Source organism: Acytostelium subglobosum (genome assembly GCF_000787575.1).
Source record: "Acytostelium subglobosum LB1 DNA, scaffold: scaffold2, whole genome shotgun sequence".
Classification (NCBI taxonomy): domain Eukaryota; phylum Evosea; class Eumycetozoa; order Acytosteliales; family Acytosteliaceae; genus Acytostelium; species Acytostelium subglobosum.
This window is the reverse complement of record NW_012236530.1, coordinates 59,767-80,382: the sequence shown is the minus strand read 5'-3', so window position 1 is coordinate 80,382 and position 20,616 is coordinate 59,767. Positions and strand designations below refer to the sequence as shown.

Genomic DNA, 20,616 nt, shown 5'->3' with positions numbered 1-20,616 from the left:
TATCAAAGCATTTTTTTTTTTTTTTTTTTTTTATTATTTTTTCGTCCATTCCAAGGACCTCAACGACCACCACAAGCATCTCAAGATGACATTCGATCTGCTACGCAAGCACGGTGTCTATCTGAACGACAAGAAACCACAGTTGTGTAAGACATCCGTCGTCTATGGCGGTCACATACTCTCTGGCGAGGGCATCAAGAAGTTGCACAGCAACGTCCAGGCTATCATGGAGATGCCCATCCCGTCCACAGTCAGAGAACTCAGAGCATTCCTTGGCGCATGTCAACACTACGCCAAGTTCCTCGATGGATGCAAGGATGCGTTCGCGCGTCTCACGAGTCTAGTCTCCAACAAGTTCACCAGACTCAAGCTGTCCGAGGAGCATCGGAAAGACTTCCAAACCATCCGCACTGCGTTGTGCAGCGACACATGTCTGATTGTGCCGCGCAAGGAAGTCCCTCTGAGGGTATACACGGACGCGAGCGACTTTGGTACAGGTTTACTGATCGCTCAAGAGGACGCCAACGTTACACCAATCAATCATCATATATATTAATAAATAAGTTTATATGATTCGTTCATTCATAGACAGTGGGTCTTCAATTACTAACTGTCATACTCTCAAGTGAACGTTCAATAATATTAAGAGTACATCTCTTTATATTAAAATAATAAAATAAAAGACTTTTTGGCTCCACGGAGAATCGAACTCCGGACCTCAGGTTTACAAGACCTGCGCACTGCCATCTGTGCTATAGAGCCCATGCAAAAATCCGATTTCCTTAAAATATTTTATTTTGGAAAAAATTGCAAAAATACATCAAGTGTAGTGATCTTACTCACTAACTCGCGCTCGTTGTAGTATGGACTACTACATCTAGATCATCTCACATCGGATATTGGTATAATAGATTATTGGTATTATACTCAATCGAACCACTTCCCATAGTGTCAGTTAACAAACACTCAGTTCCATACAATATACGCACTCACCTAATCACAACTGGTACATATAGTAGTTGTACTCATTCATTAAAGTTCATCCAATTATTCCCATCTTAAATCCTTGGGTGTCTATATTATCCTTCTGATTGATATCTATCTTATCCTATTAGTTATATAACTATATTACTTGTGTGTCTGGATCCAAAATACTTCATTATATTTGGCGACACCTGCAGTCCTTTACCCAGTTATATTAACTCCATATTAAGGTACTTCATTATATCAAGTTTATTACCCTATGATAAAGATTTCTAACTCTCTATCTATTTTAAAATCTAATTCAGTTTTCAACTTTATTTTTAAAGATAAAGATACCACTAAATGATGTAATTGAATGTTGGCAATTTTACTCCCTGGGAGTTTTTTCATGGACATCTATTTAAAGACCACTGTAAATGTAAAAACCTTTATTTTCGATACCTTATTAATTTATTATTTATTTTATCTCTATCTCTATTCCAAAGAATAATGCCATTATTTGATACATTCTATCATACATACAAGTAAGTTTACAAACACTTAACCATTGTCCTACAAACATTAACTTACCATTTGAAATAGACATAACTGGTCAGATATTTCTCTAGCCAGTTGGAGAAAATATCCATCCCCAGACAATCCAGATGTACTTAGTGTCGATATGATATCAAAGGAGTTGGATCCTATTACAGGTGTACTCACATGTCGCAGGCTAGTAATATGCAAGAGTTCAACTCCTGCTTGGATGCAATCTATATTTGGAGCTTCAGAATGTTTCTTTATTGAGGAATCCACTGTCGATCCGAAGACTCAGACAATGACTCTGAGGACTAAGAATCTATCCTTCACAAATATCATGGGTGTCGAGGAGGTTTGCACGTATACACCTGACCCAGACAATGCAGATTGGACTCAGTTCAAACAAGAAGCAAAGGTCACTGCCAATGTGTTTGGTGTAGCCAGCAGCATTGAACGCTTTTGCATCGATCGATTCAAAACTAATGCTCAAAGAGGAAGGAATATCATGGAAAGTGCCATTCTAAAGGTGAAGTTGGAGGCAGAGGAGACTGTACAGTCTATCGATAAGCTGATCACAACGGCCAAGAAAGAGGCAGAGGGCAGTTTACTGCAGATAGAGACAATACTGAAGGCCAAGGAGACAGCACTGGAAGAGACTTTGAGCGAATTGGAAAAGGATCTGAAAGGTCTAAAAGGAGGTGGATCTAGACTGAGATATTCATATTCACACATAAATAATACGAAGCCTCTTTATAAAGAGGCTTGATTTATATCAGTCAAATTCAAAGCTTGGAGTTTGTTCCATTTGCTCTATTGGCTTTGCTGACAGTGATGGTGGTTTGAGAGTTGGGATTTTTGATGGAGATGGAGGTAACAAGGAGGTCTTTAGACTAAGTCCAATCAGTGTACTGTTGTTGTTGAAAGGTGTTGATGTAGAGCCTGTACCTATTGGAGTGTTCTGGTGTCTGGTGCCTTGACCTGGTGCGTCTGAAAGTTTGTCCCATTATTGCCATTATCATTGCCACTCTCAAGTTTGAGGGTTGTGTGTGCCTTTTGAGTCAACTGGAGTTGGGCATTGACCATAGGTGGAGGTAGTGCCTTGAGTTGGCTATCTGCAGTGGTTGTTGTTGTTGGTTGGTAGATCGATTTGAAAGCAATGGCTGGAGGGCCAGAGGTTGTTGGTAGTGGACCAAGCTCCACCCCAGTGCATGTCTGTTTGTATTGGAAGAATACCTCGTCGGCCATTGACGGTGGAAGGTAAGTTTGTGTGACCTCTGCTTGATTATCGTAGGCGTGATTGTATTGATAGCCTTTGCCATAGCCCAATGTTTTCATCAAGCCAGTGGGAGCATTGCAGATGTGTAGTGGGACAGGTGGGTTGGCCTTCTCCATTACATATTTGGTTGTGTTGATGTAGGCCTCCTCCAACGAGTTGGACTTTGGTGCTTGGGCCAAGTAAACTGCCGCTTGCAACAGACTCAGTTTACACTCTGGCAATCCTACAAACTGAACTGCTTGGAATGCCGCCACCGTGATGCCCATCGCCAATGGATCTGCAAGACCCACATCTTCTGATGCCATGCGTATCATTCTTCTAGCAACGAAAAGTGGCTAGATGTTTGATGAAATGTGTGTTAGACAGATGTCATGGTCCTGTGTTCACATTAATTCCTACCTCTGACCCAGATTCCAACATCCTTACTAGCCAGTAGGTGGTTGCATTTGCATCACTGATTGGAGTGTGTGAGTTAAATTGATGATCATAGGTGGAAACATTTGGAAATGACATTACCTTCCTCTGATTGATTTGTGAAGTGCGGATATCATATCGTAGTGATTGTCACCTTTCCTGTTGAAGACAGATAAACAATCATGGTTATTATTATTTATTATGTCAGAGAGAACGTGGTCAGGAGTACTTACTTGTCATTCATTAAACTAGTCCTCTGTAGTAAACCACCAAGTTGGGCCCTGGTGATAACTATCTGTTCCTCACTAAACTTGCTTCCATTGATTGCCACTGATTGATCAAATAATAATGTTAATACATGTGTGGTCCTTATAACTTGTGTATACATACTCTCCACTACATTGATAGCGGCCCTTGCATCACCATCTGTTAGTTCAGCCAGAGTCCTAATGGTTTCGGCATCCATTGTCAGTTGTTTCCTGCCGTACTTGTTTGAAGAGTCAATGGCCCTATTGATGATCAGCTCTATGTTCTCAGGGGTCAGCTTGTTCAATACGATAACCTTGCACCGACTCTGTAGCGCATTGTTGAGATGAAAGGATGGGTTCTCTGTGGTGGCACCAATGAATGTGAATGTTCCATTCTCGATAAAGGGCAGTAGAATGTCTTGTTGGGATTTGTTGAATCGATGCACTTCGTCCAAGAACAGAACCGTCCTTTGTTTGTTAAAGGTGAGCTTCTGCTCGGCATTCTTTACTACCTTTCTAATCTCATCAACTCCACATGATACAGCAGATAGTGATACAAATAATGAATCGCATTTGCTTGCTGCCAACTTTGCAAGCGTTGTCTAATAAGAGGTAGAGAGAGAGAGATAGAGTCAGTGTCGTGATCCAGAGGAGTGTGAGTGGCATTGACATTATCAATGAACCTACCTTTCCACATCCAGGAGGACCCCATAGAATGAACGATGGGAAATTCCCACTCTTCATCAAGTTGGCCATGAGAGAGTCTGGAGCCATAATCTGTTCCTGACCGACAAACTCATCAAAGTCATCTGGCCTGATCTTCTCTGCCAAAGGCATACTTCTCATGTTTGTGAACCTCTTCTCTTGCTTTGTATTTACATGGGTGTTGTGGTTGTTGGTGGAGTCATTATTGTTGTTATTGTGTGATGTAGTTGAGTCATTGTTGTTGCTTGTAAATGGATGTTGTGATTGTATTCCTGCACTTGGGTTCGTTGTAGTAGTGGTAGTTGTTGAGGTATTGGTCGTTGGTTTACGTATGAGTATTGAGTCGAATAGATTGGAAGAGGAAGAGGATGTTGTGGGGATGGATGGTTGATGCTTCTTCTTTGGTGATTGATTTGAGCCACATTCCTGTACATGATCACTCAGTTTAAACATCATAAACTCTTTCGAACAGAATGGACATGGTGCATATTGTGTTTTGTCTGGTGTAGATTGACTGCTAGCATTGTTGTTGTTGTTGTTCCTGTTGTTGTTGTTGTTGTACTTGTTATTGTTGTTGTTGGGATTGAGATTGATAAATGGTAATGTTGTTTGTATTGTTTGTGATGGAACAGTGGCAGGCAGACTCTGTAGATGTTGAGCCTGAATTTGCTGTTGTTGTAGTTGATGTTGTTGTTGTATTGATGGAGTGGTGAGCGATAGTTTCAAAGGAGGTTTGGTTGGCGTAGTCCTACGTTGGACACCAGCAGCAGGGCTCAGTGTAATAGGTGGTTGGCTTGGAGGTGGCTCCTCAAAATCAAACTCTATAGCTTCATCATCATCATCATCTCCATCAACATTGACAACTTCCTCCAATGGTCTTTTCATCTCTCTCTCTCTCTCTCTCTCTCTGTTGTATATAGTTTATCTGTAGGAATGAGAAACTACAATAAATAAGTTTGATTTTGAAATTACGCGCCTTTACTAATCTATGAGTGGGGTGTCGGACCATCCAAATAGACAATCCAGGAGATCGATTGATCAATTCCTGGAATACCTCAGAGGTCTTAGATCAGAAGGAAGAGTTGTGTTGTTGAACATCAACGATGACAATGATAGAGACGACAACGAACAAGTTCAAAGGTTCGAATGAATCTGTTATCATTTAGTGCTAGGCTTGGTACTACTCACGCCAGTGTTGTTGTTGTTGTTTGGCAACATTATATCGTTTGAAGAAAGATTAAGGATCCAACCTTGCTTTGTCAATATCTGTTGCAAGTCTGCATAGAGAGGGAATGTGGAAAGCGTCGACAGACTTCCAAATATCAATAACTTCTTCCTTGCCCTTGTGAATGATACATTCAGACGTCGCCAGTCCTTCAACAGATCACCAATCTGTATATGGTAGGGATATTCAATGAACATCAACATCGTTCATGTTAGCTAGATGGTTGATTGATTGATTGTTTGGTATCACTTGATGAGTAACTTACAGAAGACTGGTCATTGTTCCTAACCATTGAGATGATTATACAGTCCTTGTCCTTGCCCTGATACTTGTCAATGGTGAGAATGTCAATGTCAGAGTAGGGCAATGCCTGAGTGCCATGGCGAGAGCTCAGTGAATGTTTTTGGAATAGTTCACTGATCGCCTGCTTGATGTATCGCAGTTGAATACGATTGGGAGAGATCACTCCAATGTCATTCTGAGTGCAACCAGAGTTGAGGAGACACTCGACGACAGTGGCCACGCCAACTGCCTCGATGCTATTGGCATAGAGATCGCCAAATCGCTGCTCCTTGCTCTGTTCGATGGAGTCGGTGTTGATGAATAGTACACGGACATCCGACTTGCATGCCCGATGCACCCAACTGCTCGGAGGATAGAGTTGTGGGTCGATGCGCACAGGCAACATCCAGTTGGCTTGTTGTGTGCCTCCACATCTCAGTCGTCCATTATAGATCAGTTCGTTTGAGAGCATCATAATGTCATTGCACATTCGATATTGATAGTATAGGTAGGACACTGCGTTTGGAAAGGCACAGCTGAGTCTCTTGAACAGACTCTCCTCCATACCCAATCTCTTGGCCTCACTGTTCTGTACCAATGGTGGGAGCTAATCGATGATAATATTAGTATCCATTCGTGTTGCGATGACGTGATCATACATACCTGGAAGTGATCACCAACTAGAACGAATGTCTTGCAATACTTTAGTGCACCAAAGCATGTTGGTTGTGTCAACTGTGATGCCTCATCGATGATACAATAGTCAAACATCCTGGAGATGTTAAAGTAGGCATGGTTCACACCGAGACAGGTTGTGGCCACAATGCGCTGAGCGTCAAGGAAGGTCTTCATCGATGTGATCGATTCAAATTGTTGAGACTCCAGACAGTACTTCTGGATGCTGGCGCCAACCTGATTGATGTTGGATGCCAATCGCAGGAACTTGCCTACGCCAACCTCAACACACTTCTCGAGCAGTGCATCGAGGGACGTATGTGTGTACGACGTCACCAATACTGACTTGCCAAGTCGTGAGAGTATGTTGACCAGGTTGGCAATGGTCAGAGATTTGCCCGTACCTGGCATGCCCAGTATCAAGGCATAGTCGCGTGCAGAGAGCACAGACTGTATCGCTTTCTGCTGGTCGTTGTTCAATTGCTTCATGTGTTTGGAGATATCGGTGGACACAGTGTGCAGAGGATCAAACTGTGGTGGGACCAAGTCGACGACTAGATCTCGTAGTCTTTCGTTGGCCTTTGACATGAACATGTTGAACAGACTGGTCTTGAGCATGAGGTATCCAGAGGTGGATCCCTCGTCCTTGTCGATTCTGAACATGTACTTTTGCTGTTGTTCGTTGCCGTACAGCTCAAAGTTCTTGCGTGATCGATTCATGATGTTCCTCGTCGGACTGACGTGTGGCAACTGTTGAGAAGCTTGTGATCGCTGCTTCCTGTTCCTTCTCCTCATCTCTTGACTCTTGACATCATCATCCTCGTACTCTATCTGGATCATTGGCTTGACCTTTGGATTGCTCCTCAATGCCACAGAGCATAGTCCATTGACACCAAAGTCATCATTGACAATTGTTGGTGCATCTTCAATGACAGTTGGTGGTTCCTATACATTGGTACCCAAGGTTAGTACTGGTATTCCATCATGAATGATAACAACATGATACATACGGTTATCTTCTCTCTACATATGACCTTGATAGAGTGTGATGCTATATCAGTGACTTGACCAGCCGATACACCATAGTACTTGTCCTCGATTGATATTGTAACATAGTCACCCTTAAAGAATAGTGAGTTTGTTATCTTGTCCTTGTCCTGTACACTGAACTTGTATAAAACACCACCCTCTGGCAATGTCTTCTCCTTCTCCAATGTCATTGCTCCAATACATCTGTCAGGTAGTATGAGTTAGTTCATCATCCAAGCATTGTTTTCAGTCAGTCTAACATACAATCCCTTGTCCTCTCTGAACTTGCTTGGATAGTTCCAGATCAACTTCCTATAGTTGTTGTTGGATTCCAACTCCAATGATATCAGTTTGTTCCACTTCTTCAAGTACTCTAGATGCGATGGTTTGAGATGTGATGTCTTGCTGTCGAACAAGTCACCAAGTCCACTTGTATGTCTGTCACCATTCTCAACAGACTATATTATTTGATGGTTGGTTAGTATCCAAATATGGTGGAGGAAGTAATGATAAATAACACTGAGTGGACCTACCTTGTGATGAAGAAGACATTGATCGATGAGATAGCACTTGGCACAGATGTGTGGCTCCTTGAGCATCTTTGGCAGTATTGGATTGGGATTGAGCACCATTCTGTTGTTCTGATTTATATAGTGTACCAAGATATTGCGTGCCACAATCAATGATCTGATCTGATTTCGAGTTGGGAGTACTGGATGAATCAATCCATAGTTCTTGCCAACCTTTTCTTTGGAGTTCTTTAGGTAGTACAATAATCCAAGGTTGATATCCTGGTCTATATATGTTAAGGTTGGTGGATTGTTAGTCACATTGAATGGCAGGTAGGTGCGCTGTTGTTGACACTTACTATATCTATCATTCATCATCAATATGTAAATCAACACTTGTGAAGTGTGAGAGATGAAGGGTACCTCGAATGGCTTGCCAGTCTTGATCTCGAATGGCACGTTGAGGTACTTGACAGAGTCATCAGTGTTGGTTGTAGTCTTGCTCTGCCTCTTGCCCTTGGAGGGAGATTGCTTCTTCCTCTTGGAGGGCGACTCGAATGGCTTTCTCAGCTTGATCTCCACGGACGAGTCGATCTTACCCTTCAGTCCATACATTAGAGACCAGATATTCTCTTCAATGTCCAATACCTTTGTGATCTGCATGTGCCACTTTTGATTCTCAATCTCGATGATGTTCTTCTTGCTGTTCTGGCTGTCGATGAATGTGTTGCCAAAGTTCTGGATGGTGCTCTGCCAGAGCTCAATGTGATTGGATGCCTCGTCGTGTGTCTCACCAAGAGACGATAGCTTCAGAGCATAGTTGGGCTGCAGTAGTACGTCACGCTTGTATGAACTGATGTACTCCTTCTCGAAATGAATCTCACTGAGACATCGCTGGAAGACCTCATGCACAATACTTCCATACAGTGGCACAGTGCTATTGAACTCACTGGACATCTGCTCCTTGAGAAGGGCACGCCGCGAGCATGTGAAGCTGCCACCCAGCTCAGTGCCTGTGATCAGAAGGTCTGGGTGCAGGACGATCAGGTTCTTGTTGTTGTCCACAACGAATGCACCATGCTCCATGTCGTACTCGCCAATGACGTTTAGAACATCGCCTGAATTGATGGGCGTGTAGCACCACTCTCCAAACAGCCACACAACTCGCTCGGTTGCCAGTTCCTCGCTGTAACATCGCACTGTCTTCTTGTGAATTGGGTTTGATTGTTTGGTCTCGCCTGGGAACACTTGGTAGTTGACCTCAATGGCAATGAGTCTCTCGTAGCGCTTTGTTGATGATGGTGTACGTGATAATGTTGTCGTCGTGATTGGTACGTTTGCATGCTGTTGCAGCGCTCCAAGCAGATTGTTGGATGGTTGTGAGGCACGTGATTGAGTGGGCAATGAAAAGTCAAAGGATAATTGTGACGCTTGACTGAGGGTGCTTGGTTCCATCTGCTCGTACAGGCCCTTGGGTTTGAATGGAGAGTCTATCAATGGCATTGAGGACATTGCAAATGGTGAGAACTCAAAGTCATCGTCGTCGCTCAGTGTCTGGCTTGGCTTTGGTGATTGATGTTGTTGTTGTTGTGGTGTTGCTGAATGGAATGGAGTGATTGGAGGGGCCATTGATGTACTGATTCTCTTTTGTTGATCCTGATGATCCTGTTGTTGTGGTTGTGGCTTCTTCATAGGGGATACTGAGGTCTGTTGTTTGGATGTCTTTGGAGGTGGTTTGTTGACTGGTGCTACAGGCACTGTGTCCAAAGAGAACCGGCTATAGAGTTGATTGCTTCTCGACATTGGTGGACCATTTGGAGGAGCTGGTGTCGGTGCAAGAGGTGCTGAAGCTGAGGATGATGATGACCTTAATTGTTGAAGCAACTGGTTAAACTTTGATGGCTCATTGCTGTTATTGTTGTTGCTGGTCATTGCTCGCTTGCGATTGAGAATGTCGGTGAGCTTGTCATTGCTGTCATTCAACTTTGTGATGGTCTTGTCGATATTGAAGTAAGATGACTTTGATTGATAGAGTGGCATGTTGGGCTCGGTACTTGATATTGTGCGCATTGTCTTTTGGGCGATGAAGTCACCGTCATCATCCGATTCCACCATGAGCACATCATTAACTTTGTTATCATCACCATCATCATCGATGTATGTCACCTTTGAATTACTTCTGCTGTTGATGTTGCTGTTGCTGTTAGATGCACTCTTGAGCTTAGACCTTGAGGTTGGCTTTGCTGGTTGCTTCCTCTTCTTGGTTGATGCTTGTTGGATGTTCTGTTGTTGTTGCTTTCCTCCACGGGAGGGAGGAGCACGTGACACATAATCATCATTGTCGTCGTTTGCATCATCTGATTCATCTGTATCTGGCTTGGTCACAGGTTGGAACCACTGGTGAGTGGCAGTTGTTGTGGTTGTTGTCGTCGTGGCTGTGGTCTGTGTCTGTCTGATCGGAGTGACAGAGTCATACAACGAAGAGATATCGAGTGATGGCTCTATATAGCTATCAATCTCGTCACACAACAGGTCGATACGCTTTGGTCTGCTATGCTGATGAGGTGTTGTCGTTGTTGCTGCTGTTGGATTGCTCGCGCCTGGTCTTCCATTCATTTGATCAGGTACATGTTAACAAGAGTACATGTATAATATTATGAGATTATGTTGGAATGAACACAAAAGACACCCAACTTCGCTTCAAACGATGATGGATAATCAACTTTTTTTTCTTAGAATCGATCCTTTATTTCAAACTGTGACCGTCGACTTTGAAAGTGCCAGGATGGTCAGTCCATAGGTGAGCGGTGTTGATGACCAGTATGGGAATGCCGATGGATTATAACTGGTCCAGCTGATGGGTACTGCACTGCCAAACCATGTCTCGGTTAACATTTGTTGATACTCGGTCTCGTTGATCACGCCAGACACTGCACCGATGATCTCCATCGTGTCGCCTCCTGGCTGAGCATTTGGATTGCATGTCGTGCCATTGAAGTACTGACAAAGATTACTTGGGAAGAATAAAGGGAATGAGCTCATACTCTTCATAGATCCACTAAAGAAAGCATTGTATGTCTTGGAGGAATCAAACATTACGTTATCCTTTAGGTATGATACACCACCCTCGATGATGGCCTTCAAGGTGGGCGGAGTTTCCTGTCGCCACACACGCTTGGGTCCACCTGGAATAGGAAATGTCCAAGTGTCGTACAGTGCATTCAATGCCAGTGCGCTGCTGGCGAATCTGTCCTCACCATACTCTTTCTTCTTTCCAAATAGAGTGTCATCATTGCCCAAGAAATCTTGCCAATAGAATCCACCTTGTTGGTCTTCCAGAGCTCTTGATACTATCTGATTGGTTCCATTATTCATCATAACTGATCGAAGTGTTTCCAATGTGTTGGTCAACTGTTGAGGTGTTGCAGTAAGTAGGTATTTTGTCATTGATGGTGAGAGGTCATTAACTTACAAGTTGAGGGAATGTATCTGGAGATGTCTGATTGTACTCCTCAAGGAAGAAGACTACCCTACTCACGAACCAACTATAATCATAGATGGATGGATAGTAGAGTAGGGCAAGGTCTGGCCTTGAGTATACTATCTCACTATTGATACCATAGGCCAATAGCTTATATATCGATGTTACCATACGTTCAATGTCTGGTGTTATGATACCAATACCATGCAGCTTGATCACCGTGGCAATGCCAAACAATGAATTACATGCCACTGACAGATCGATATTGTTCTCATTGAATGGCATCTGAAGGTATGGGAAATATCTTGATTGTTGTGAGATTGCATCCACCCAAGTGCCAGGAAGTACTAGATCCTCCGGTGCATTTCCATCGGCAATCCATTGATGTAAGAATCCTCTGATTATATAATATGTACGTGGATCGATAGAGTTCTGATCGACTTGGTTTGAATATGGTCGATAGGCATAGCGACTATATTGCTCCAGAGTGTAGGTGACGTTGGTATTGTTTCCTGACCACATGCGCCATGAGTTTGGCAGGTCGTCCTGCAACTCGTATAGAACACCACCCAATGCTAGGTTGCAGCCAGTGTCGTCCGTGTCTGGGGGTATATGGAAGACGACCTGCATTGTCTTGATGAACTGTCCCATTGACTTGAGATCAGTGACGATTCCATACTCTTTCAGTAGTTCTGCGACAAAGATAGCAGCATCCTCATATGTGTCAAACTCGTTCATCAAACTGACCAAGTTGTAGGGGCTCTGGTAGAAGATACCAGCACTAGAGTTATAGACCTGTGGCCAGAATGTGTAGATTCCACTACCTTGAGGTGAGTTGCCATCTGAATATGATATCAAGGCTTCCACAGCCAAGTCTATCATATGTGCGTCACCTGATATTGTGCCCATTCTCTGTGATTCCAACAGAGTGTATAACATAAATGTTGTAACAAACATATTACTGTCTGGTATGGCCAACTGTCTCCTTGCCTCTGTCTTTAATTCATCACCACAAAAGTTAATATGAACAGCAGTTGGAAACAGTCCTTTTTGTTGATGCCAGGACTTGAAGAAATCAAATGACTGGTCCGATCTATGATTATAGATTAAGTAAGTAGTTTGTTACATGATGATGTAATGTTTATCTTATTCTTACTGGAATTGTGATTGTTGGATGGAATCAAACAATGTGTCTATTACACGTTGAGTTGATGGGTGGAATGGTGAATCAAATGCATTCACACCCAACAATAACAACGATGTTGTTAGAACTAACAAATTTATGTTCATTGTCATTAATATATTATTATATGTATGAAGATGTATATATATGTATTATAAATCTAAAGTATCTGGCTTGAATACTGTGATGTTGTTTGTATCTGGATGGATGGTTGTTGAGGGCAAGCCCACCCCAACAACAGGAAGAGGATTATGACTGATCTGAGGAACTTGAATGTGGTTGGTGGGGGTCACCTTACATCACCACCAAACATTTAAAACGACGAAAGGAGATGAATGAGCCGAAGGCATTATGATGAGTAATAATAATAATAATAATAATAATAATAATAATAGTAATATATTATTGAATGATTGACTTGTATCATTGCAGATAACTGCTGATTATCTATTAGACAGACCAGCACAATGACAGCCATGACTCGAGATGGGATGGATGGATTAGATTAGATGGACAATCCTCCCGCCATGTGTGAGTGGCAGACAGGAGATCTCCTTGTGTTGTTGTTGTTGTTGTTGTTGTTGTTGGACTGCGGCCGGACATAGGCGAATGAACGCAAGCAGCTTGCGAGGTGTTCGGATCGATTCGATGATTCCAAAGTGGGTTGGTGCGGTAAAAAGGTTAGGTTGGGTAGTTGATCGATTGATGTTGGTAGATGAAAGGCAGGAAGGTAGGAAGGTAGAAGGACTGTAATGATATTAAATCTCACCCTCTTCTTCTTGTTCGAGTGAGATGTCATCCAGAAAGACGTCAGACTTTAGCTCCTGCAATGGACCGTTGTAGACGACACCGGCAATCACTGTGATGTCATCCAACTTGCCGCCACTAAACACGTAGCCGTTGAGTCCAGCGTTCTTGCAGAAGGGTGTAAAGGTGTGCGAAGACTTGGCCACCTCGTATGCGCGCTTGGCAATCATCGAGGCAATCTTGTAGGGGTCGTCACGGTACTTGAGGGAGATACGGCAGATCTCCTCGTCAAAGAGGTTGTCAAACACGCCATCCGTGCCCATCACTATGATGTCGCCCTCCTCAACCTCGAACGATGATGTCACCGAGTGGATGGGACGGTCGATCGACTGCATGCCCAGTTGGTAGGGCATGTTAAAAGCATGCTGTTGTTCGCGGGTCCTAAAGTACAGCTCCTCACGACGGATGATGAGGAAGCCACTGTCACCAAGATTGGCAGACATCAAGTTGTTTTCGTCCAGCACCACGATGCAGCAGGTGCTGCTTCCCTTGACGTGCTGCGAGTGGATGTAGGCCTTCTCCATGATGTCGACTGGGTGGCGACTTTCGGTCTCTTGGTTGCTGGCCAGCCTAGCACCATCCATCAAAGTGTTGGAGTAGAGGCTTGGATCGATGCCGACGTCACCCCAGCCACCTACGCCGTCTGCCACGCCCAGCACACGTCGATCCTGACTGATAAAGTAGGCATCCTCGCCTCCCTTGTGTCTCTTGTTTGGATGTGGAATAACGCAGATTCCAGAGTGAAAGTGGAGGTTACCGTTGCCGCTGCTGGTCGTGTCCATCTCGACGTCAGTGTTGACCTCGAGGACGGATGGCACCGACGAACCCTCCTCTGTGGCAGCAGCCTTTAGTGCCTGCTCCTTGCTTGCCTCATCAACAAATGACATCTCTGGGTTGCTAGTCAAGTCGGGTGATTGATACTGCTGCTGCTGCTGCTGCTGGATGTCTGTGTCTGTGGATGTGGTTGATGTGGTTGATGTGGTTGATGTGGTGGTTGTGGTGGATGTGGTATCCTCTTGATGGTTGTTGTCCAAAGAAGAAGAAGAGGTGTCGTTGTCTACGACAGTATCAATCAGGTCTGGCATTGGGACCATTCCTGGAGAGAACAAGTCTGGAGAGATTGGTGCGCCCGCCAACAAGAACGATGGTGATATCAAGATTCCCAACGTCTTTAGTCTATCCTGTTTGGTATTTCTATATTGTCTTTGGTGTTGTTGTTGCTGTCTTTGCTTATTATTATTATTAAAGTTATATTGTTGTTTGCGTTGTTGTTGTTGTGATGATGATGATGAGGAGTATTGTCTGTTTTGTTGTTGGCGTGAAGATGAAGAAAAGATTGAGGATGAAGAGGATGATGATGCAGTAGTAGTGTTACAAGTATTCTTTAGCTCGCTGTTGACAGATGTTGTAGTAGTAGTAGTAGTAGATTGATTTCTTTGACACTGCCTCAGAGAGTTCAATATAGATTGCTGCTGTTGTTGTGATGATCCTGATGTTGATGATGATGCTACTGATCGGCTATGTCTCATCAAAGAGTACAGATACATGCACTGGTGTCTTGGATTCATAAACTATGTTTGTTAATATATATATATGTATTGTTATAATGACAATAATACAGATCACCTCAACACTCTATATCTATCTATCTATATCTCTACCGTCGATGTTATTTACTTGTTAGAGTACGTTGGAATGAAAGTGGCACACGAGTCTGATGGATCAGGGAGCTCGCTCTTCGGGTGGTCCACTCGTTTGTTTGATTATTTGCATTGCAAAAAAGATCAAATGGGCGCATCATGCTCACCCCACAATCATAAATCTCAATTCCTTTCCTTAATTGTGTGTATGTGCGTGTGGTTCAACCAACGACAGATCATGACTCGCCCACTCACTGGGCATGAACCCATTCATTCGTCTCTCGGAATTGGTACTTGACTATTCGACACTGATCATCGATTTTAATTGTCGTTGGTATGAAGTTAATTGACGATCAGTCATCTGTTTGTTGTTCTTGATTTGTCCAAGTACACTATGCATTGTGCACTCATCCAACTTGATACCGAATCGTTTGTTGACATACTCCAATACCTGTAGCATATTGTCAACATCAATGACAGCTGGTCGCTTGGTGACACCAACCACTGACTTGGTGCGACGATTGTTCATCACAGTATAACCATAAACAATGAGATCCAATATTGATCGAGTGAATTCATTTGTATCCAAGTCATCCAACACTTTGATGACCAGTTGTGATGAATGTGAATGATAGGCCAGTGAGTAGGCCACTATTGCATGGTTCATTGGTCGTTGATCTCTATACCTTTTCATATCTTGGAGTAACAATCTTAGTGTCTTGCCATCAGATTGTGTTGTTGTTGTCGTGCCATCCTTTGGTACAACTGATACCAGTCCATAATTCAACTTGCTGTAGCCATAGATCAAACAAGAGTGAATGAATTGATTTGGTTTGAACTTCCACTCGCTTGGTATTGTCTTGATCATTTGGTTGGCCTCGTCCAACTCATCCATCTTGACCAAAGTACTGTAGAGCAGTGCTAGGAATGTGTGACCATTGGGCTTGACCGAGTTGTTGACCGAATGTCTCTGAAGCACCTCATTGTCCAGTGGCTTGCCCTGCTCTGCCATCATCTTGAGCTTGGCATTGAACAGCTCTAGATCAGGATATATCTTCTCCTTTGCCATGATGGCCTCAATGCGATCCACCATGTCCAAATGACTGTGCTGATAACAGTAGCTGAGTATCGACTTGAAGAAAGGTAGATCGCGTGCCACCTTTGTCGAAGTCATTGGTTGTTGGTCTTTGCACACTACATCGTCATTATCCTCCTTTCTCAATCTTTCAAACTCTTGTTGATGTACCAATAGCTCCTCGCGTTCACCAGAGAACACAGAAAGCTCGTTCAACTTGTCGAGGAACTCATCCACGGGCTGGTTCAGACGTCGGTAGTACTCCAAATAGATTGGGAATAGTTCATATGGTATATCGTAGTTGACGTCCAACATGTGTTGAATGAGCATGTCGGCACTGGTGGCTTGATTCAGTGAAAGGAATGCCTCGATAAAGTTGGCAAAGTCAGTGGCTTCCAGTCTATCCACAACGTATTGTCGTTCCAGTGTCGAGAAGAAGTGATACAGTTTGGCCTTGGACTTGAGATGTCGGAAGAGATGCTGATAGATTGGACGTGTGCGTGTACGCTGCTTGTTGGCCAGATCAACGATTGCCAAGAAATCCTGGCCGTCAGCCAATCGCTCAATGTCGTGTTTGCAAGTGACGTCGATCTCGTACTGAGTGTGAGTGTCCAACAGCATGCCAGAGGCACGCTTGAATAGGTTGCTGTGAGAGAACAGTTGAATGGAGTAGAGATGAAGGTAGACGCGATCCTCGAAAGTGATTGATCCAGGGTTTGCAGTGTCCATGGCCAACAACTCATCGACACGTTTCGCGTCAAAGAAGTTCTGGAAGGGTTGTGATTGATTGGATGAGTGGACCAGGTGAGTGGCAGTGTCTTGCTCCTGTGCCTTTAGTCCTCTGCTTGCGGTTCGCTTCAATTTATAGCTCTGTTTCAGACGTCGCTCAATGCTCGCCCTTGCCTCTTTGCTCCACTCCTCAGTGAGCTTACGCTCAAGTCTCTCTTTGATTGCCTGTCGTCCTAGGACGTCCTGCTTGGCTGAGCTGTCAATGACGACGTTTGACATGCCAAATGAGAATGCCAGGTTCTGATTGTTGGCACCCTTTCGCTTCATCTCGTTGGTCTCCTCCTCGTTGATCCAATGCCGCCACTGTTGATCAGAGATTGCAGCCAATCTCCGTTTGATTGATAGACCAGACAGTGGCAAATGAGACCAATCATGTGACTTCCTCGATGACAATGGTCTTGACTTTATCAACTCCATTGGTAGACCACTCTTACTCTTTCTCTTTACAATCTTACGAAGTTGCAACATATCATTCATCAATTTTCTCTCTGCTTCTCCTTCTTCGATTGTTTGTTGTTGTTGTTGTTGTTGTTGTTGTTTCTCAAGCTTTGGTTTGATAGAGGCTGAGGAGGACGTTGATGATGAGGATGATGGTGTTGTCTTTGTCGTGTAACAATGTTGAAGAAGTGGGCCATTAACTTGATATGATGAATACCTTCTGATCAATGATGATGTAAACAACAAGCCATGCCTTCTCGACAAGGCTGAATGTATTGACATCATGTCTGTATCTCTATCTATCTATCTCTATCTCAAGAACACTGTGCATATGATTCAAAGAAACGAATTGAAACGAAACACACGAGTCGTTTCCTGGACAACCAAAGTCCACGAATGAAGTTATACAATGTTATTGATTTATTATTCTTACTAATTTAACTGTAGACACATTAGTTGGTTGATGATGATGTTATCAATAGCTCACTTGTCTTCTCATCCACATCAATTGTGACGGTCTGTCTCTCTTGTATCTTGCCCTCGAGTATCATCTTGGCCATTGGGTTTAGAAGGTACTTCTGAACCACACGCTTCAATGGACGTGCACCGTACACTGGGTCATACCCTTGATCGGCAAGCCAGTTGAGTGCCTTCTGTCGAACGACGATTGCGATCTGTCTTTCGCTCAACAGCTTTCTGAGATCTTGAAGTTGGATGTCCACGATGTGATCCATGTCACTGCGGGAAAGACGATTGAACAGAATAATGTCATCGATACGATTGAGGAACTCGGGCTGGAACCTGGAGCGCACAACACTCATCACCTCTTCGCGTGCTGATGAGCTGGGTGTGCCCTCTGGCAGATTGGCCAGGATGTCGGCACCAAGATTGCTCGTAAGGATGACCATTGTGTTTCTAAAGTCTACTTTTCTGCCCTGACTATCGGTGAGATGACCGTCGTCGAGCATCTGCAGCAGTAGGTTGGATACCTCGCGATGGGCCTTTTCAAACTCGTCAAACAGCACCAGTGAGTAGGGTCGTCTGCGCACGGCCTCTGTGAGCGTGCCACCCTCTTCATAGCCAACGTAACCGGGTGGTGCACCAATCAGACGGGACACTGAGAACTTCTCCATGTACTCTGACATGTCAATGCGAATGAGTGAGCTGGGACTGTCAAACATAAACTCTGCCATGGTCCTGCAGAGTTGGGTCTTGCCAACACCAGTTGGTCCGAGGAATAGGAATGAGCCCAATGGTCGGTTGTGTGCATGCAAGCCTGCTCGACTGATTCTCACTGCGTTCGACACGGCGGTAACTGCCTCGCTCTGTCCAACAACTGAGCTGCCAATGGTCTCCTCCATGTGTAGCAACTTCTCCTTCTCGCCCATCATCAAACTGTGCACTGGGATACCGGTGGCTTTGGAGATGACCAAAGCAACGTCCTTGGCAGTAACAGCCTCACTGATCATTGACAGATTAAGCTCCTCGCCTTCTTTTGGTAGCTGACTCTCCAGCTCGGGGATGATACCGTAGGTAAGCTCTCCAGCACGTGTAAGGTCTCCCTTTCTCTGAGCCTGTTGTAGCTCGATCCTAGCATTCTCCAGCTTCTCTGCGGCGGTCTTTCTCTTTTGTAGCTCGATCTTCTCCTTGAGCCACACATCAGTGAGACGGTTGCACTCTGTCTCCTTCTCCTTGAGGTCATTCTCCAACTTCTCCAAACGCTCCTTTGACACTGCGTCCTTCTCCTTCTTGAGTGCTTCGATCTCGATCTTGGTAATAATGATCATTCGGTTGAGATTCTCAATGTTCTCTGGCTTGCTCTCCTGTTGCAATCTGAGTCTGCTGGCCGCCTCATCAATGAGGTCGATTGCCTTGTCTGGAAGGAATCTGTCGGTGATGTAGCGCTGTGAATTGACGCAGGCTGACACCAACGCACCATCGGTGATGCGCACTCCATGATGTACTTCGTAACGTTCCTTCAGACCACGCATGATGCTGATGGAGTCCTCCACGGATGGCTCAGTGACGAGCACTGATTGGAAACGTCTGGCCAATGCTGGATCCTTCTCAATGTACTTTCTGTACTCTGATGTTGTCGTTGCACCGACACAATGAAGATCACCACGTGCCAGTTGAGGTTTGAGCATGTTGGATGCGTCCATGCCACCTTCGACAGCACCTGCGCCAACCAGTGTGTGCAGTTCGTCGATGAATAGGATGACCTCACCTTTGAAATGGGCGACATCCTTTAGAATCGACTTCATTCTCTCTTCAAAGTCTCCTCTAAACTTGGCACCGGCTACAATTGAGGCAAGGTCCAGTGATAGTACTCTCTTGTTCTTAATACTGTCAGGTACATCTCCATTGATGATTCTCTGTGCTAATCCTTCGACAATCGCTGTCTACATGTATGTTTGATGTAAGTATGTATGTTAGTGATGAGAACGCAGTTGTTGCATCATGTCCTCGAGGGCACCTCTTCATACCTTTCCAACACCAGGCTCACCGATCAAGACAGGGTTGTTCTTTGTTCTCCTGCTCAGAACTTGAATGGTCCTTCTGATCTCTTCATCACGTCCAATGACAGGGTCAAGCTTGCCACTCTTTGCGATCTCTGTTAGATCTTTGGTGTACTTCTTCAATGCATCTCCAGGGGGAATCGCATCAGGGTGTACCCAAGGCTGTTCGGGTGGTGGTCTCTGTCCTCCAGCACCTCCAGCACCAGGTCCTCCTGGTCCATACTGATAATATCTCTTGATGACACTGTGTCTAGTAGTGAGATCCCCAGCGACCTGTGTCAAACGAGTCAATGATTTATTGCTGCTACTGTATGATTGCTGCTGCTGATGCACCTGACCCAGTTGAGAGGTAGGAGCAACGACAGTGGATGACTTGTTTAGCCACTTTGTCAAGTAGTGTTGACAAGTGGCTTTGCTAGTTGATTGTAATGATGCTAGCCGAATCATCTATATATCTATTTGACTGTGAACAAAGTAAATGTGTTTGTTCGTTTTATTTATTATTGTATTTGTTTAGATAAGTGAGTATGAACGTGTAAGTGTTGAGACACTAGTGTCGTTAATCGTCTTGTTGTTAATCAAATTCTAAATGGTCAATTTAGACACCTTTGAATGACTTGTCATTGAATGTTAACTTGTCCCCGCATTATTTATCCCATAAATTCCTTTGAAATTTCATCCAAATTCAAATTAAGATTGACATTTATGGTATGATGCCCACAATAAGTAGTATCAAACATATAACATACTTGTGGATTAATTGCCATTAATGGATTGGATTGGGTTCATGGTACTCAATACCATCATATAAATAGACT

At 44.0% G+C, this 20,616-nt stretch overlaps 7 protein-coding genes across 7 annotated transcripts; 2 read left to right on the top strand and 5 right to left on the bottom strand.

The window, feature by feature from the left end:
• Nucleotides 1-85: 85 nt before the first annotated feature.
• Nucleotides 86-556, top strand: SAMD00019534_008060 (hypothetical protein; the record flags this gene model as incomplete). The annotated part of the gene is made up of 1 exon (XM_012902773.1): nt 86-556. The coding sequence occupies one exon, from the start codon at nt 86-88 to the stop codon at nt 554-556; it is 471 nt and encodes a 156-aa protein (XP_012758227.1).
• Nucleotides 557-1,473: 917 nt separating this feature from the next.
• On the top strand, nt 1,474-2,248 carry SAMD00019534_008050 (hypothetical protein; the record flags this gene model as incomplete). Its single annotated transcript, XM_012902772.1, has 2 exons — nt 1,474-1,508; nt 1,567-2,248. Coding segments are annotated over 2 exons (717 nt in total), but the record flags the coding sequence as incomplete, so codon positions are not given.
• Nucleotides 2,249-2,448: 200 nt separating this feature from the next.
• SAMD00019534_008040 (hypothetical protein) lies at nt 2,449-5,031 on the bottom strand (the record flags this gene model as incomplete). Its single annotated transcript, XM_012902771.1, has 6 exons — nt 2,449-3,114; nt 3,179-3,233; nt 3,296-3,352; nt 3,427-3,523; nt 3,584-4,043; nt 4,129-5,031. 6 exons carry the CDS (start codon nt 5,029-5,031, stop codon nt 2,449-2,451), a joined length of 2,238 nt encoding a protein of 745 aa, XP_012758225.1.
• A 273-nt stretch (nt 5,032-5,304) lies between these two features.
• On the bottom strand, nt 5,305-10,482 carry SAMD00019534_008030 (hypothetical protein; the record flags this gene model as incomplete). The annotated part of the gene is made up of 7 exons (XM_012902770.1): nt 5,305-5,538; nt 5,637-6,260; nt 6,317-7,273; nt 7,339-7,561; nt 7,622-7,815; nt 7,891-8,153; nt 8,226-10,482. The coding sequence occupies 7 exons, from the start codon at nt 10,480-10,482 to the stop codon at nt 5,305-5,307; spliced, it is 4,752 nt and encodes a 1,583-aa protein (XP_012758224.1).
• Nucleotides 10,483-10,620: 138 nt separating this feature from the next.
• Nucleotides 10,621-12,643, bottom strand: SAMD00019534_008020 (hypothetical protein; the record flags this gene model as incomplete). The annotated part of the gene is made up of 3 exons (XM_012902769.1): nt 10,621-11,277; nt 11,339-12,440; nt 12,504-12,643. Coding segments are annotated over 3 exons (1,899 nt in total), but the record flags the coding sequence as incomplete, so codon positions are not given.
• A 645-nt stretch (nt 12,644-13,288) lies between these two features.
• Nucleotides 13,289-17,561, bottom strand: SAMD00019534_008010 (hypothetical protein; the record flags this gene model as incomplete). Its single annotated transcript, XM_012902768.1, has 2 exons — nt 13,289-14,729; nt 15,421-17,561. The coding sequence occupies 2 exons, from the start codon at nt 17,559-17,561 to the stop codon at nt 13,289-13,291; spliced, it is 3,582 nt and encodes a 1,193-aa protein (XP_012758222.1).
• Nucleotides 17,562-17,731: 170 nt separating this feature from the next.
• Nucleotides 17,732-20,245, bottom strand: SAMD00019534_008000 (hypothetical protein; the record flags this gene model as incomplete). The annotated part of the gene is made up of 2 exons (XM_012902767.1): nt 17,732-19,681; nt 19,766-20,245. The coding sequence occupies 2 exons, from the start codon at nt 20,243-20,245 to the stop codon at nt 17,732-17,734; spliced, it is 2,430 nt and encodes an 809-aa protein (XP_012758221.1).
• Between the last annotated feature and the right edge of the window lie 371 nt (nt 20,246-20,616).